Source organism: Rattus norvegicus, chromosome 20 (assembly GCF_036323735.1).
Source record: "Rattus norvegicus strain BN/NHsdMcwi chromosome 20, GRCr8, whole genome shotgun sequence".
Lineage (NCBI taxonomy): Eukaryota > Metazoa > Chordata > Mammalia > Rodentia > Muridae > Rattus > Rattus norvegicus.
In genome coordinates this window covers 21,479,332-21,492,877 of record NC_086038.1, presented here as the reverse complement: position 1 = coordinate 21,492,877, position 13,546 = coordinate 21,479,332, and the positions used below count along the sequence as shown (strand labels likewise).

General features: G+C 49.3%; 2 protein-coding genes across 3 annotated transcripts in view; one reads left to right on the top strand and one right to left on the bottom strand.

Annotated features, from left to right (window-relative positions):
• The window catches only part of Reep3 (receptor accessory protein 3), an 82,444-nt gene extending 82,261 nt beyond the window's left edge, over positions 1–183 (bottom strand). Inside the window, exon 1 of the mRNA NM_001106386.2 lies at positions 35–183. Coding sequence (NP_001099856.2) covers positions 35–66 — 32 coding nt within the window. The 5' untranslated portion in view covers positions 67–183. The remainder of the gene's footprint in view (positions 1–34) is intronic.
• Positions 1–13,546, top strand: part of Jmjd1c (jumonji domain containing 1C) — a 177,591-nt gene that overhangs the window by 15,703 nt on the left and 148,342 nt on the right. The window contains exon 1 of one of the 2 annotated variants that reach the window (XM_006256362.5): positions 229–353. The exons of the other annotated variant lie outside the window; for it this stretch is intronic. The gene's annotated coding sequence lies outside the window, so the exon portion shown is untranslated. Of the gene's footprint in view, positions 1–228; positions 354–13,546 lie in introns of those variants that run through there. 2 annotated transcript variants of the gene reach the window in all.

Sequence of the window (13,546 nt, the reverse complement as noted above, 5' to 3'; positions counted from 1 at the left end):
CCGGGCCCCGAGCGCCTTCCCCGCCCGTACTTACACCACGGCTCGGGAGATCATCCAGGACACCATCTTTTCGGCCGCTGGGCCGCTGACCGCAGGCCGCGCGCTCCTAGCTCGCGCTCCCCGGGGCCGCGCTGGCGCCCTCGGGAGCCGGCCCGGTGTGTGCGCGCGGTGCCCGGAGCCGCCCGGAGCCCGGTCCCCCGCCCGTCCGCCCCCGCCCGCGGCCCCGCCGGCCCTGCCGGCCCCGCCCCTGCGCTCCGCTGATAGGCGGCGGCTACGGGACCCCGGCGGGCGCTGCGCTCCACCGACCTGCGCGGTCACCTCGCTTCCCCGGGCCGGGGGACGCCGGGCGGGCGGTGAGAGCGCGTGGGAGCCGAGGCCGGGGTTGGGGGAGCCGGGATTGGGAAGTGTCTGGCTAGGTGCGGCTCCGGTGCACACCGAGGCTGGGTAGTCAGGGCCTACCACAGGCCCGGGTTGGCACCGCGAGGCTCGTGGTGCAATGCAGGGGCCAAGGGAGAGCGTCGGGGGTCACGTTTGGAGTGATGGGTTTGCAGGGATGGCGAGGCTGCTCTGGGCTCCCTGGGGTACCTTTTCCATCAGCATCAGCCAACTCCTGAATTGCCTGCCACAGCCTAAAACGTGGACCCAGGATTTCCGACCCGTGCTGTTGTTTACAAGTGTCCTTAATTTTTCTGTCCTCTCTCTGTGTGTGTGTGTGTGTGTGTGTGTGTGTGTGTGTGTGTGGTGTTACCTCTTCCACTGTCCAAAAATTTAAATTTTGGCGTGAGAAGTGCTGGATTGGGAGAATGACCTTTAAGTTACTGTAGGTGTTTCTCCCCTTGGTCCCCTGGTGGAAGCAATAGTAAAAGTTCTCTAAGCTAGGAAGAATAATGTCTGTAATGCGGGGCTTGGAGCCTTTAATTAAAGTACTAGAAAATATGATGGCTCATTCTGGGACATACTGTAATTTAATCTTTTTGTTCCCCAGTTTCCCCATAATAAAAAGAGGCTAATAATACTCTAGCTTACCTCCTGCTTTTCAAGGATGATGTAAGGTATTGCTAATTAATGTGTTTAGGAAGGACTCGGATTTGCCTGGGATGGTATCAAGGGACCAGAATAGGTTACTGTGAGTTCCTTTTAGTCCAGGAGGCCTATACATTAAGAATTTTGGTCATTAGAGAACGCAGCAGGCGAGGCATGGGGGTGATCTCTTGTGATCCCAGCACTTTGGAGGCCGAGGCCTGCCGGATTTCCTTCCACAGAACCAGGAAGAAGCTCGAGCTGCCTTCTGCTCTTTGATTCCTTTTGCTTATTCGAAATAAGAACGCGTTTATTTCATGGGCTGGAGCGATAGTTTGAGGTATTTAGTTTGACCATTATTCAGCGTTATTGGGAAGTTATGTTTACCGTCTAAGCACTTTTTTTTTCTGGCACATGCCTTCCATGTCCTTCCATGGGCAGAGGTCCTATAATGTCTTTATTTTACAGCCCTTCCGTTCTCACCCTTCATATACCTTCCCCTTCTTTCTTTCCTGAACCAAGCTGTAAAATCATGCCTTTGACGGAAGTTCATCTTTTTTTTTATTCCACATTCTCTACCTTTCTGACCCCTTAATTCCCCCTCCCCCAACAATTATATACATTTTCGCGCCCCCCCCCCCAAATTATTTTTTAAGTTTCTGGACTCCTCTCACTCTCCGGCATTTAGTGTCTTCTCCTTCTTTTGCCGTGATGGTTCTTGTTATTGTTTGCAGGACACGGCCCCCTTGTTCCTATTTCGAAAAGCCTTGGGTTGTAAACCACCTACCCTGTGTTGCTACAGTGTTGTTGAGTCATCCTGCCGCCCCAGACAGCCCAGGAGTGTTGATTCTCTTTGGTACCATGGAAACGGAGGTTTAGAGAACTTAACTCTTTAGCCAGTGATCGCATAGTTCATGGGTAATAGAGCTGAACTCCAGTACCGTGACTAAGACCAGAGTTGGGTGGGAGGTAGTTGGTCCAGGGGGATTGCTCTCTAGGGGAAAATTAGCAAGCTTTTCTCTTTTCTTAGTGGTTGTGATTGGCATTAACCACTAGCAGGTGTTGATGGGTTTGGGGATGCTGTGCACTCTGCTGTGTGTGGGACATCCTGAACAAAGACTCGTCCTGTGTTCTTCCTGGCTTAGGAGTAGCGTGCTTGGCATTCCTGTAATATTTGTAATTATCTGAGCCTGAATTTCCACTTTATAAAGTCAGAGTTTTAACCAAGACTGGAGTTTCTTGTCTGTTTCTGCACACCCCTGTTGTGTAAATTAAGGGAAGGTTGTGCTCACAACTTGAGTGGAAATTGCTGACAGTTTTGCCACGTCCAGTCATTCCCAGGTTTGCAATGCAGTCACGTCCCGTTACTAATCATTTTGTTCCCATCATTCATATGTTGGCAGGCCTTTTTATAACTTTTTTTTTTCATTCTCCTTTCCACTTACCGTTTTATCATTTAGATGATTTGTTTGAAGCTGCCTGTCCCAGGAGTTATTTATTTCATTTCAGAGCGGCAGTGTGTTACTGAAGGACCAGGTGGAAGTTGATATGGCTGAGATCTATTGACCTAAATAAGAGTCAGTCCATCCAAGGAGGAGCCTCTTGTGGGAAAGCGCCCAGCTTTTAGAGGTGGCTGCTTGCTGGTGGTTGCTGGACCTCAGATACTTGAGATCTGCTAATTGATGGCCATTAGATACATGCTTTAGTCCTATGTGAGAAAAGGGAATATGGTGTCTTCTGCCCAGCTGTGTGTGCGTGCGGGTGCACATGTGCACGAACCTCTCCCACGAACCTGTGCTGCTTGCACCAAATGAAATGAAGGCCAGAGGGTGTCAGGCATCCTATCTTGTTGCTCTCTGCTTTATTCCTTTGAGGTAGGGTTACTGTGACCTTGGAGAATTCATGTTTTCAACTAGGCTGGTCCCCTGCAAACCCAATGGATCCTCCCTTCTCTGCCCCTCACCCCATGCACTGGGGTTATTATAAGACCGTGGGTAACCAAGTCCAGCTTATGGGGCCGGGCCACGATGTGGGTGAGTGGAGTGGGGATGCTGGGGTTGGAACTCTGGCCTTCACGGTCGAGCAGCAGGCATGTTTAACCACTGAGCCTTCTCTAGCTCTGAGTAGCTTGTATAATGTCTTACTTGGCTTTCCTGCTACCTTTCCACAGAGAAGCTAGGATACACTTAAAGCTTTTTTTTTTTTTTTTTTAAAGATTTTAGCTCTAGCATGTTGTGTGTGGAGCGCATCCTTCCTGGTGCTGTGCCTGGACACTGTTGTGTGGAGACTGAGCTCAGTCTTGGTGGGAAGCCGTGTATGTAGGCCCCAGGGCGTTTTCTCTGGAGACCTCTTTTAGTAGTAACTCGGTGAATGGTGAGTCACTGCTAGTTTTGTTTTGAATGAATATGTTAATGGATGGTGATCAAATGTAAAGGGCTTTAAGACTCTTAAAAGTCTCCCACTCTCACTGCCACATCCTCCTTTAGTTGTCCTAGGAGATAGTGGAATTCACATCTCTTTGCATGTTAAAGGAGCTCGCTTATTCGAAAATCAACCGAGAGCTGGAAAGTACCTGAGGCCCCGGGAGCCCTGGGCGCAGAGCAGAATTACAGGGTGCAGAGATAGTATCGAAAGTCCTGTAATTATTAATGAATATGTTAATGAGACTGAATACTGGGTCACCTTCCCATTCCTAATAGGGAAGTATTTTTAAATAATTGAAAATACTTTCATCTGTAAAAAGGCTAAAATTACCAGATTACCTTAATAGTAACTCAGAGAGGAGTGGTAGAGCAGAAGCAACCGTTTTCTATCTGCTCCAGATGAACCCCTCCCGGCCTGCCTCTTTTTCAGCCATTTTCCTTTGGGTGTTCTGGTTCCAGCAGAGTTAGAGTTAGGCATCCCGCAGGGGACTGAGCCTTATGGAGGTAATGCTGGAAGTGGAGTGAAGATGCATTAGAACAGGCAGACTACGTAGGGAATGACATAGTCAGTACCGGTATTGATGAGAGGCACCATGAGATCACCTTGGGGAAAGCAAAAGGTCTTTGATGGCTAGCTAGCTCTCGTCTTTGCTGGCTGGCTCTCCAGCTCTTGGCAGCTCGCTCAGCTGCCTGGGAGTCAGCATTGTCTCAGGTCTTTACATTTAGGAAATGGCCTCACCTGAAACCTGGATTGAGACCAAAGAGCTTTCCCCCCCCTCTTCCTGGTTAAAAAATGATACCGTGTCAAGTGGCTCTGACACTCGTCGTATACCTGAGGCACGCTTGACACATGTGAAACACAGTAGAGCGAATGAATCCTTACTTCCTCGTTCTTTGAACTGCAGATTTGTGAGTTCAGAAAGCTGGAGTCTGTGACCTAATTTTCAGAAAGCTAAAATATTTGATAATTCTTTCCTAGGACTACTTACCGTTCCAACAGAAAATTAAAAATATTTATGTGATGCTGTGCTGTGATTTGAAGCACACGAAGTCAAGCTGGAATGTGAGATGGTGGGAATGTAGTCCTTGGCTTCACTTTGGCCATCCAGCTCCCTTCAGAAAATCTACTTTTTATTTAAGTTCTACCGAATAGAAGGAACGAATTATGTAAGCGCCTTCCCCTGGAGAAGATACATACGGAGAGGCTTCTGTTATATCTGCCTTAAAAAAAAAAAATAGCAGATTTGCTATGTTCTGAAATCCCTCACCTCCTTCTTGCTAATAGCTTGAGGAACACTCTTAGGTGTAAAGTGTTTTAATGGATAGCTTCTTGCCAGATAAATATAAGGAAATCAGGAAGCCACCATTTCATGAACAGAGATGCAAAAATCTTCAACAAGAGACTAAGCAAATGGAGGCCAACAATGTCTGAACCATAGTTGTGCATCGCAACAAAGTGGGGCATCCCAGGTGGACAAGTCTGAGGTGGCACCAAAAAGAAAAAAACAAAAAAAAAAAACAAAAAAAAAAAAACACTTGGATTACTCTTCAGACATCAAGAAGCTAAGAAAGAAAAGCAATATGGTCATAGCGAAACAGGCAAGCAAAACCACTTGACAGGTCCGAGAGCAGTTCCTTATGACAGTGTTCTCTGAACAGGGATGGAGGAGGAGGGTTTGCTGATCAGATAAGAACAGCAACCAAACCGTAGATGATCAGAGTTCATGGTGAAGAGCTGGGTGCTTTCTGGCTAGGGGAAGGAGAAAGACAGATACCACCATCAACATTGCGTAACAGCAATGATTAGAAAATAGGCCAAAGATCTGAGACACCTTGCCAAGGAGGAAATAACCAGGACAAACAAGCTTGCGAAAGCGCCCCACCCCCACCTGTCGCAGGCTGACAAGGTACAGGGGGGGTGCATTCTGTACCTGTGAGCGAGGCCAGGTTCACAGCACTGGGGCCACTGTGCTAGCCAGGCACACAAAGGAAGCAGCCCACTGACCTATGGCATGGCCAGACTGAAAGACAGTTTCTTCCAAATCAAATGTGCTCTGAACTGTTGGCCCGGTGATCTCGCTGTTACAGGGGAGCTTCATTCATTCATTCACTGTTGTCGAAACGCCCATGCGACCAAGATGTCCGTTACTTAGGTGGTCCAGATAAATTGTAGTAAGCTCAGACAGTGCTGGAGGAAAGGAAACAGTTTGGCCCAGGAAACCTCACTCTACACTCTTATGAAAGAAAGACTTCCTGAGAAGTCTGCGTACCGTGTGACTTCAAGCATGTGATCTGAAAAGGCAGAACCCATGCACAGCAAAGACCCTTGGCTCTCAGAGCTAGGGGGTGGGTGAGGGCTGAACAGATTTGAAACACAAGAAAACGTTTCTGTCCTTGTCCCGCAGTGGGTCGAAGGCGCCACGATACCTGCGTTAACATCTGTGGATGTATAAGATCCATAAGGCCCTATTTTATCTGTCAGATGTGGAGTTTGAGTGAAGAGGATGTGTCCGTGTGCCCTACGGTTGGCGTCGACATGCCTCTCTTAGCTGTATTAGTATTTCAAAACCCCCCATTCTTCCCGCTGCCTCAGGGTTTCTCACATGTCCATCAGATTCCAGCTTTCTTTCTAAATCCTCGCCTTTTAAAAAAAAGTCGCTTCTCATTCTTACTTGTCACGTTTCCCCTCTGTGATGTCAATCAAATTAATCGTAGCAAATCCTTGCTAAGAAGTTGATTGGGCTGGTGAGGTGACTCAGCAGGTTGAGATGCTTGTAGGAAGGCTGGCAGCCTGAGTGTGACCGCCAGGACACGTGGGGGTGGCGTGGGGGGTGGGGAGAGCGCTGCCTACTACAGGTGGTCCTCTGATCCTCACACGGATGCTGTGCACGGATGCTGTGCACACAGCGTAGGTGCACAGGCAAATAGTGGTTGTGAATGGGGGGGTGTGAGTGGAGGGAAGAGCACCACGTGTGTTCGCATGTTAATCAGGTTTGTCAGCTCCTAGGAGAATGTTTTTCTACAAGACAGGGCCTCATTATGTATCTCTGGTTGGCCTGCAACACAGTCTGTAGACCACATTGGCCTCTTAACTTCCTGTCTTCTGTCTCCTGAGTGCTAGGATTAAAGACTGTACCCAGCCCCGGTGTGTTGATTATTAAGGAAACCGGCTAGGCTAAAAGGTTCCCCACTGTATTGCTGACTGTGTGCTGATGCTCACGGGTTGTCTGTGGAGAATGTGAAGGTGAATTTAAATATCTCTGGGGTCAGCTTGCACGCGTTTTCAAATTTCCATGGACGCCAGCTGGGCTTTTGATTGTGCCTTCCTCTCGGAGACACCCCTGGCCCAGGCCTGCTGTTTCAGACTATATCTCCTGGTTCTTAACCTTTCCTCTGCACTTTCAAAGCTGACTCTATTGGTTGTGTCGCAAACTTGTGTGTGCAGGGCCTCTATTTAAATCACGTTTGATGCTGCCTGAATCGGTTCTGTGCTTGCTCCAGGTCAGCCATCTTGTAATCTCTAGTTGGTTTGGGGTTCAGAAACTGTTAAACCACATCAGAACTAGAGTTAGAGTTAGTTACGTTAGAGGGTGGCTGTGGTTACTGTAGACCTCTGGGTTTGTGATCTATTACTAAGCTCTCAGTCTCCCCTTAGCCCAGGCCTGGAAAAGGGAAGCCCCATGCTTCCCTCAATTTCCATTCTTCCTGCCCTGAGAGTCTTGTCTTCATCCTCCTCCTATCTCATTCTGAGACTCACTGGAAACACTCTTGATCCCTCTCATACCTTTATAGGACCCCCACACACCTCGTTTTCTCAGTTTACTTAATACTAGGGTGTGGAGACGTAACCCACTTTTGTTTGTGATCCTGGCCCCTCGGCTTCCTCTGCTGTGTCAGATGGTTGGTGTCGAGTGTCCGCCGGTGGACTTTTCATTCCACTTACCGACTGCTTTGGGTGTTTGGGACATTTGCTGCTCTGTTTCCCCTCAGCTGCATATGTAAATGTTTATGATATGTGACAAGTAGCACATCCTATTCTAAAAAAAAAAACCCTGCAGGGTCGGGGGTTGGAGAGGATGGCCTGGGAGTAGAGTATACACCGAGCATGTCTAAGACCCCCATCTCGACTCCCAGAACCCACAGCCTAAAAGAATGAAAATAAACAGTGGACACTGAATGGTTACCACCCGTGTCCCGCCAGCTGCCACTGTGACAAAATACATGAAAAGTCACCTCAAGGGGAGGGAGGTTCTGAGGTCTCTCGTCCAGGGTCACCCGGCTTGGTTTTCTTTCTCTGCCTGTCTGAGGCAGAGCTTCATGGCTGGGCTGGGCACATGCTCCCCCAGAGCTGTTCAGTTCCTCACTTCTCCGGAGGACGGGGAGAGGTAGGGCAGAGTCATAGGATTCTTCAAAGTCACGTCCATCCACGAGACACCCCCCCCCAAGGTCCCCGAGTTTTTACCTCCTCCCCAGTACAGCAGCTGGAGACTACGCTGTAACATCTGAGCCCTGCGAGAATGCCCCAGATTCCAGCATGGCACCCTTCATTCTGGCAGATGCTAAGCTTCTTGTCAGCAGGAAGTGCCTCACACACCCCGACTTGGCCTCATCTTAGCCCGTCTTCCCCATCATCTCTGGATCACTTTCTCTCTTTGCAGGTGAAAGGACAGCCTCTGTCAGTTGTGAAACAGTCACCGGGTGTCCCCAGGACGCTTATTTCAGAGGTCTACGGACGAGAAATAATATAATCAGAAAGGTGGAGAAAGTTATGCTTTGAAAGATCAGATCAAGGGGTTATGGGTACGGAGTTCCGGTGATGCCCGCTCAGGTGAACAGCGTGCTGAAGTAAGGAGGCTGCGGGTTGGACTGACCCACTCCCTGGTTTAGCCTGGAAGGCTGGGCTTAGGATTCCAGGTCCAGCACAGGCCAGATGTACATTAAAGGCCATACTTCAGACTGCCTTTAGGGGATTATTTATAAATTACTAAGAGAATCAAACACGGGAACGTATTTGTGTAAGTGTACACTGTCGTGTCGTGGAGACGGGAGGTGTTTTGAGATTAATAACAGTTCATTGCACGTATCCCTGACAGCCTTTGCAGCAGAGACCATGGAATTTGGGAGATGCCTACTTTCAGCTGCAGAGAAAGGAACATATGGGCAGCCAGTGCCTACTGCCAGGATAATACGCCACATAGACCGATTTGAGGAAATTAAAAAGGAAGGGAGAAACTGTTCTTTTTGAAGGAACAAACCTCAGCTGCTCCAAAAAGGTGACCCGTCAGGGGCAGGGTCTCCCACAGGTAAAAAGAGCAGCAAGGAGGCAAGGCACGGAAGGGCTAGCAGCAGTCGGTTCTGCAGCAGACACAAGCCAGGAGACTGCTAGTCCAGTTGTCACCGTCAGGTCGCATAGGTCACAGGCTGGGCTTTTAGATGCCCCCTTTACTCTGCCTGTCAGGTGCCACCTATGAGCCCCCTTCAACTACTTGAATCCCTTCTCTGTGCCTTTTCTTTTTCTCTTCTTTCTGCCCCGTCTGTCTCACGTTGGGGCCTTGTGCCTGCCGGTGTGGCTCGACCAGCTGAGCTTGGCCCCAGCCCCTACCAGGTTTTTCCAGTGCTCAGTAGTTTCCCCAGCAGCTCAGGATCTCAGTGTTATCAGTTGCTTGTAAGGATAGAAAAGGGCGTAGGGCAAGCTAAGGCATGGGGAAGGGCACCAGCCCGTCTGTGCCAACGGGGGTGTGTCTAGTATCTAGAGACTCCCCAGTGCTGTCCGTTCCGGAGACTCTCTGCGCAGTAATGTTTGAAGTGTGGACAGCCATGTCCCGATGCGCACAGATAGAGACCGTCCCCTGACTGTAGTCTGGGTGAGGACCCTGGCCCAGAGACGGTTTGCTTGGCTGTCATGCGGAATTTCTTTTTAGAGGGTATGGGTAGGGCCTCTGTGGAGAGGCAGGTATTAAAACCCACTGTCAGCAGGGACAGGGGAGAGGGATTTATGAGCAGATAAGGCAGAAAGGGTGGGAAAGATTAGACTTTCTGTGGCCTGCCTTGGGGCCAGAAACCATGGGTGGGAAAAAAGAAATTATGCATCACGATGTGATCTCATTTCTCCTGTTCTCTGTTGTTAAATTCTACCTTTCTGAATCAGAGTCTTCTCATCTGCCACCTCCCGGCTGCCTGGCACAACAAACAGCGTGGGCTTTCTGGTACCCAAGGGAGAAGGCTCTGCTGCTTCCTAACTCTTCCTTTTCCAGTGGCTTCTCCAAGCTCCGGTTAGATTCCACCTTGGCCCACGGAGCCCCGTGTGCACTGATCTCTTTATGTTTCCAAAACTGATGGGTTACTCTGTGTCTCTCTGCCCTTTTCCTGATCCCGTAAACGTGGCTTCGCACTTCCTTCCCTGGGGCCTCTGCCGTTCCTTGTCTCCAGGTGAGCACTGGCAGGTTCCGCTGGAGACTCTGACTAAACTCTGCGCCTCAGACTGTCTCCTTAGTGTGCTCCAGATTCCAAGGCATCTCTGTCACGGATGACCCAACCTCACCTAGCCACACATGGATTAATTTACTCTATTGTACTTAACCCCCTTGGCTTCTGTTCTTATTGTCTGTCTGTTCTTTCTCCAATTATGTTGTAAGTTGTTACTTCAGGAATGTTGTCTGTCCTGTTGCACTGTTTTGCTCTCAGTACCTATACACACCCAGCCTTAGGATTTCCAGTGGCTATTTATACCTGAGAAGCCACAGAAGCAGGTTGTTTATGATTCGATAGTGTTTGCTCTCAGGGCTCAATTTATGGAGAGTCCACCAAAAAGTGCTGAAGAGAACCCAAATCGGCGGTCATGGAGCAACCAGTCTAAAGTTGTCTTGGCAGAGTGGAACTTACCAAGGAGGCAGGCTAGGGGAAAGGACATAGCACAGGGACACCTCAATTTCAGAATAATCTAGATTTCAGAGAAGGCTCCGCTGGAGCCCAGGTTTCAGGAGAGGCTGAGAAGGTTGGAGGAGTATAGCTTGCTTGTCAGAGGGCAGGTTGGTTAACAGCCAGAGTAAAGGTGGGAGCCAACGGAACACATGGGGAGACTGCTCCCGGTTTGCAACAGAGAACAAATGGGTCACCTTGCGCTGTCTTCATTCATCTCATCTGCCGCTGGGCGTTGGAGGGCAGCAGAGGGATTGGACAAGCCTTAAAGGGTGGGTGATGGCGCTGCTATTGGAGGAGTGTTTGACAGTACTCTGCTGATAGATCTCTGCAGGTCACTTAGGTCGTCATCGGTCCTCACAGATAGGGTCTCCTAATTGTTCTCCCCACTTAGCCCTGAAGTGCAGACGCGCCCTTTTGTCAAAGACCTTTAATCATTAATGATTTCCCCTTTTTTAAAGCAAAGATTGCAATTAGAATACAGTTTGCTGTCTATACGGAATTGACCTAAGTTGAACGAAAAGCCCCAAGCCTGAACAGAGCCTCATTCTAGTTACAGCCATAAGACAGCTAAGTGGCTATTATCTCCTGGAGATTTCTGAAGGATTAAACCTGGGTGTGAGCTCTTGGAACCTGGCTGCTGAAGGCCCATTCATTTCCCAGGCCCTCTGTCCTCAGGGCTTCATCCTCCAGGAGCTGGGTTTGTTCGCCTAGCTCTTCAGACCCAGTGCCGTTTGCAAAATGCATGTGGTGACACTGCTTCACACTGAGTGATTTTTGAGCTCTCTTTAGGTAGCCGAGCCTTTTAGCTCTTGGCACAGTGCCCGACACATGATCCATACGGAGTAATGATTGTCTCGTTCTCTGAATGATCTTACAGGATTTGGACTTGAACCTCGATTTAAAATTTTATTTTACTTATTGCAGTGCACGGGACCAAGCTCAGGGTCTGGCATGTGCAAGTCAAGAGCTCAGTTGCTGCAGAGTAGAAAGACAGGGGAAATGAAGGGGAGAAAGGACAAACGGAAGGAGCCCCCTCGCTCCAGAGTTTGAAGTTTCTGCAGCCAAGAATTCCTGTACACTGGTCAGCAGCATTTGCTAGGAGGTTGTTTAAAGGAGAGACTTCCTTTTCTATAGAGACGTTTAAGTAAGGATGTTGAAATAGCCGTGAGCCGCGCTTCAGGCCAAAGCACTCTTTCTCCTTTCCCAGCTGTAAACCTACAGTCTTCTAGGAAATAAAAGCTCCATTTACAGTAGAGCACCTCCTGCAGCACGTTGCGCCCTCGGGCTATATCCCTACCACAGCACCTCCAGCACCTCCTTAGGATCCGGTGGACCAAAAAGGGTGCAACGTTTCCTAACGCCGCTTTGAGATATAACTTTCTGGTCACCAAATCCTATAGATGGCTACTGTTGAGATGTTTAAACGTGACTTTCTCGATTCTTAGAGAGAAGGCTCATATCCACGCCATGCTGTGACTTAGTTTTCCTCCACGTTCCTTTCCGTTAAGCTTTGCACTTAAATCCATATTAATTCTCTTTTTGAAAAGCATCGGTTTCACTCAGTTTCATTCTGAAATCCTTTCCTGTGGTGACGGCAAGGATCCCATCTTCCCCTGAATAGAAGTCTTGGAAAACAGTTCCCTAGGCCACTGTCATGGTAGCCTGTGATAGCTGGTGGTAGCCTGTGGTATCTTGGGGCTTCTTCTCCAGCCACCGCCACTACAGTTGAGCTGCACTTGCTGCCCAGACTTTGATGTTTCTACTTCCAAAATTTGATTCTGTTTCCTTGAACTCCAACAAACAAAACCAAACAAACTAACAAGACAGTTTAGCAAAGAATGTTTTCAACTGGCCATGGCAGGTGGGGGCAGAGCTGGAGGGCTGGCACGATGTGAACACTCACATCCTGTAGTAAATGAAAGATGCCACTGAACTCTCCCTGAGCACAGGGTGATGGGAACGGGCTTCCTTCAGCACTCAGCGAGTTACTGAGTAAGGAGCTGCTGGTGTTTGGGGCATATGGATGTGGAAGGGATGGAATTGGCACTCGGTAGATTCCTAACGGTGCTTCTGACCTTAAGTGTCTTTGCAGTCCGTGTCTTTCAGACTCATTTCACAATTCATATCTATATTAAGACAAGTGTAGCTGAATGAATAGTGTGTTTCCTCAGTCGCCATTGGCATGCCACTTCTACACAGTGAGCAGAACATTCCCCCAGGTCAGCACTTTTTGTAACTTTATTTCATTTTCTTCTATGTGTGTGCCTGTGTGCATGCTGCTGTGCCCCAGTGTCTATCAGAGGACGGCTCAGAAGCCCTCCTCTCTACCCACCATTTGGGCCCCAGGATCAAACTCTGGTTGTCAGGTTAGTGCTAAATGCCTTTGCCCTGTAAGCCATCTCACTGGGCTTACTTGGCCTGGTGAGGGGTCAGTATTGGCTGTGCAGGTGACCTGAGTTTTTATCTGGGAACCCCTGGTGAGAAGGGAATCAACTGGAAACTGTCCTCTGGCTTGCACGCATGCTGCCAGCACACAGTGCACACAGTGTGACAGCAGCATGCGCACTGAGCGGCATCTTGGACACCAGTGTGCTTCTCTGTCCCCTTTCTTCCCTTCTTCCCTCCTGCTCTTTAACCAGAAGTGCTACGAGGAGATTTTGTTGGTGAGTGGAAATCTGGTGGAAAAGTGGTCCTCTCTGTAGGGAGGTGGCTTAAGCTTGTATAGGGCCTTAGATTTAGTGTCATTTAGAAGGAAATAAGGGGGTCTGGAGAGAGGGCTCTGATGAAGAGCCTCGCTGCTCCTACGGAAGATTCACGTCTGTATCCTAGCTTTGTAGCCTACCAGGATTGGGACTGGAGGTGATTGCCATGGGCCAAAGGGCAGAGGAAATACAGCTCCGCAAGATGATCACTACCCAGGCTCTGTCCACCATGTGCTGGCAGCAGGGCCAGCGTGACCCTGCACATTTACTGGTAGGAGGTCGGCTTATTTCATCACGAAGCAGTTTAGGGCGCACAGCGGCTTGCAGCCAGGAACGTCAAGACCGCCTTGATGCTCGGCCGGAGTGATAAGCTCCTTCCCCTGAAACAGAAGGTTTTCCTGGACCTTGGGTAGAGGCGACAGTTTCTCCCTGGAGGCTAGAGTGGCTTTCCAGCCAGGCAGAAAGAACTCAGGCGTTTTT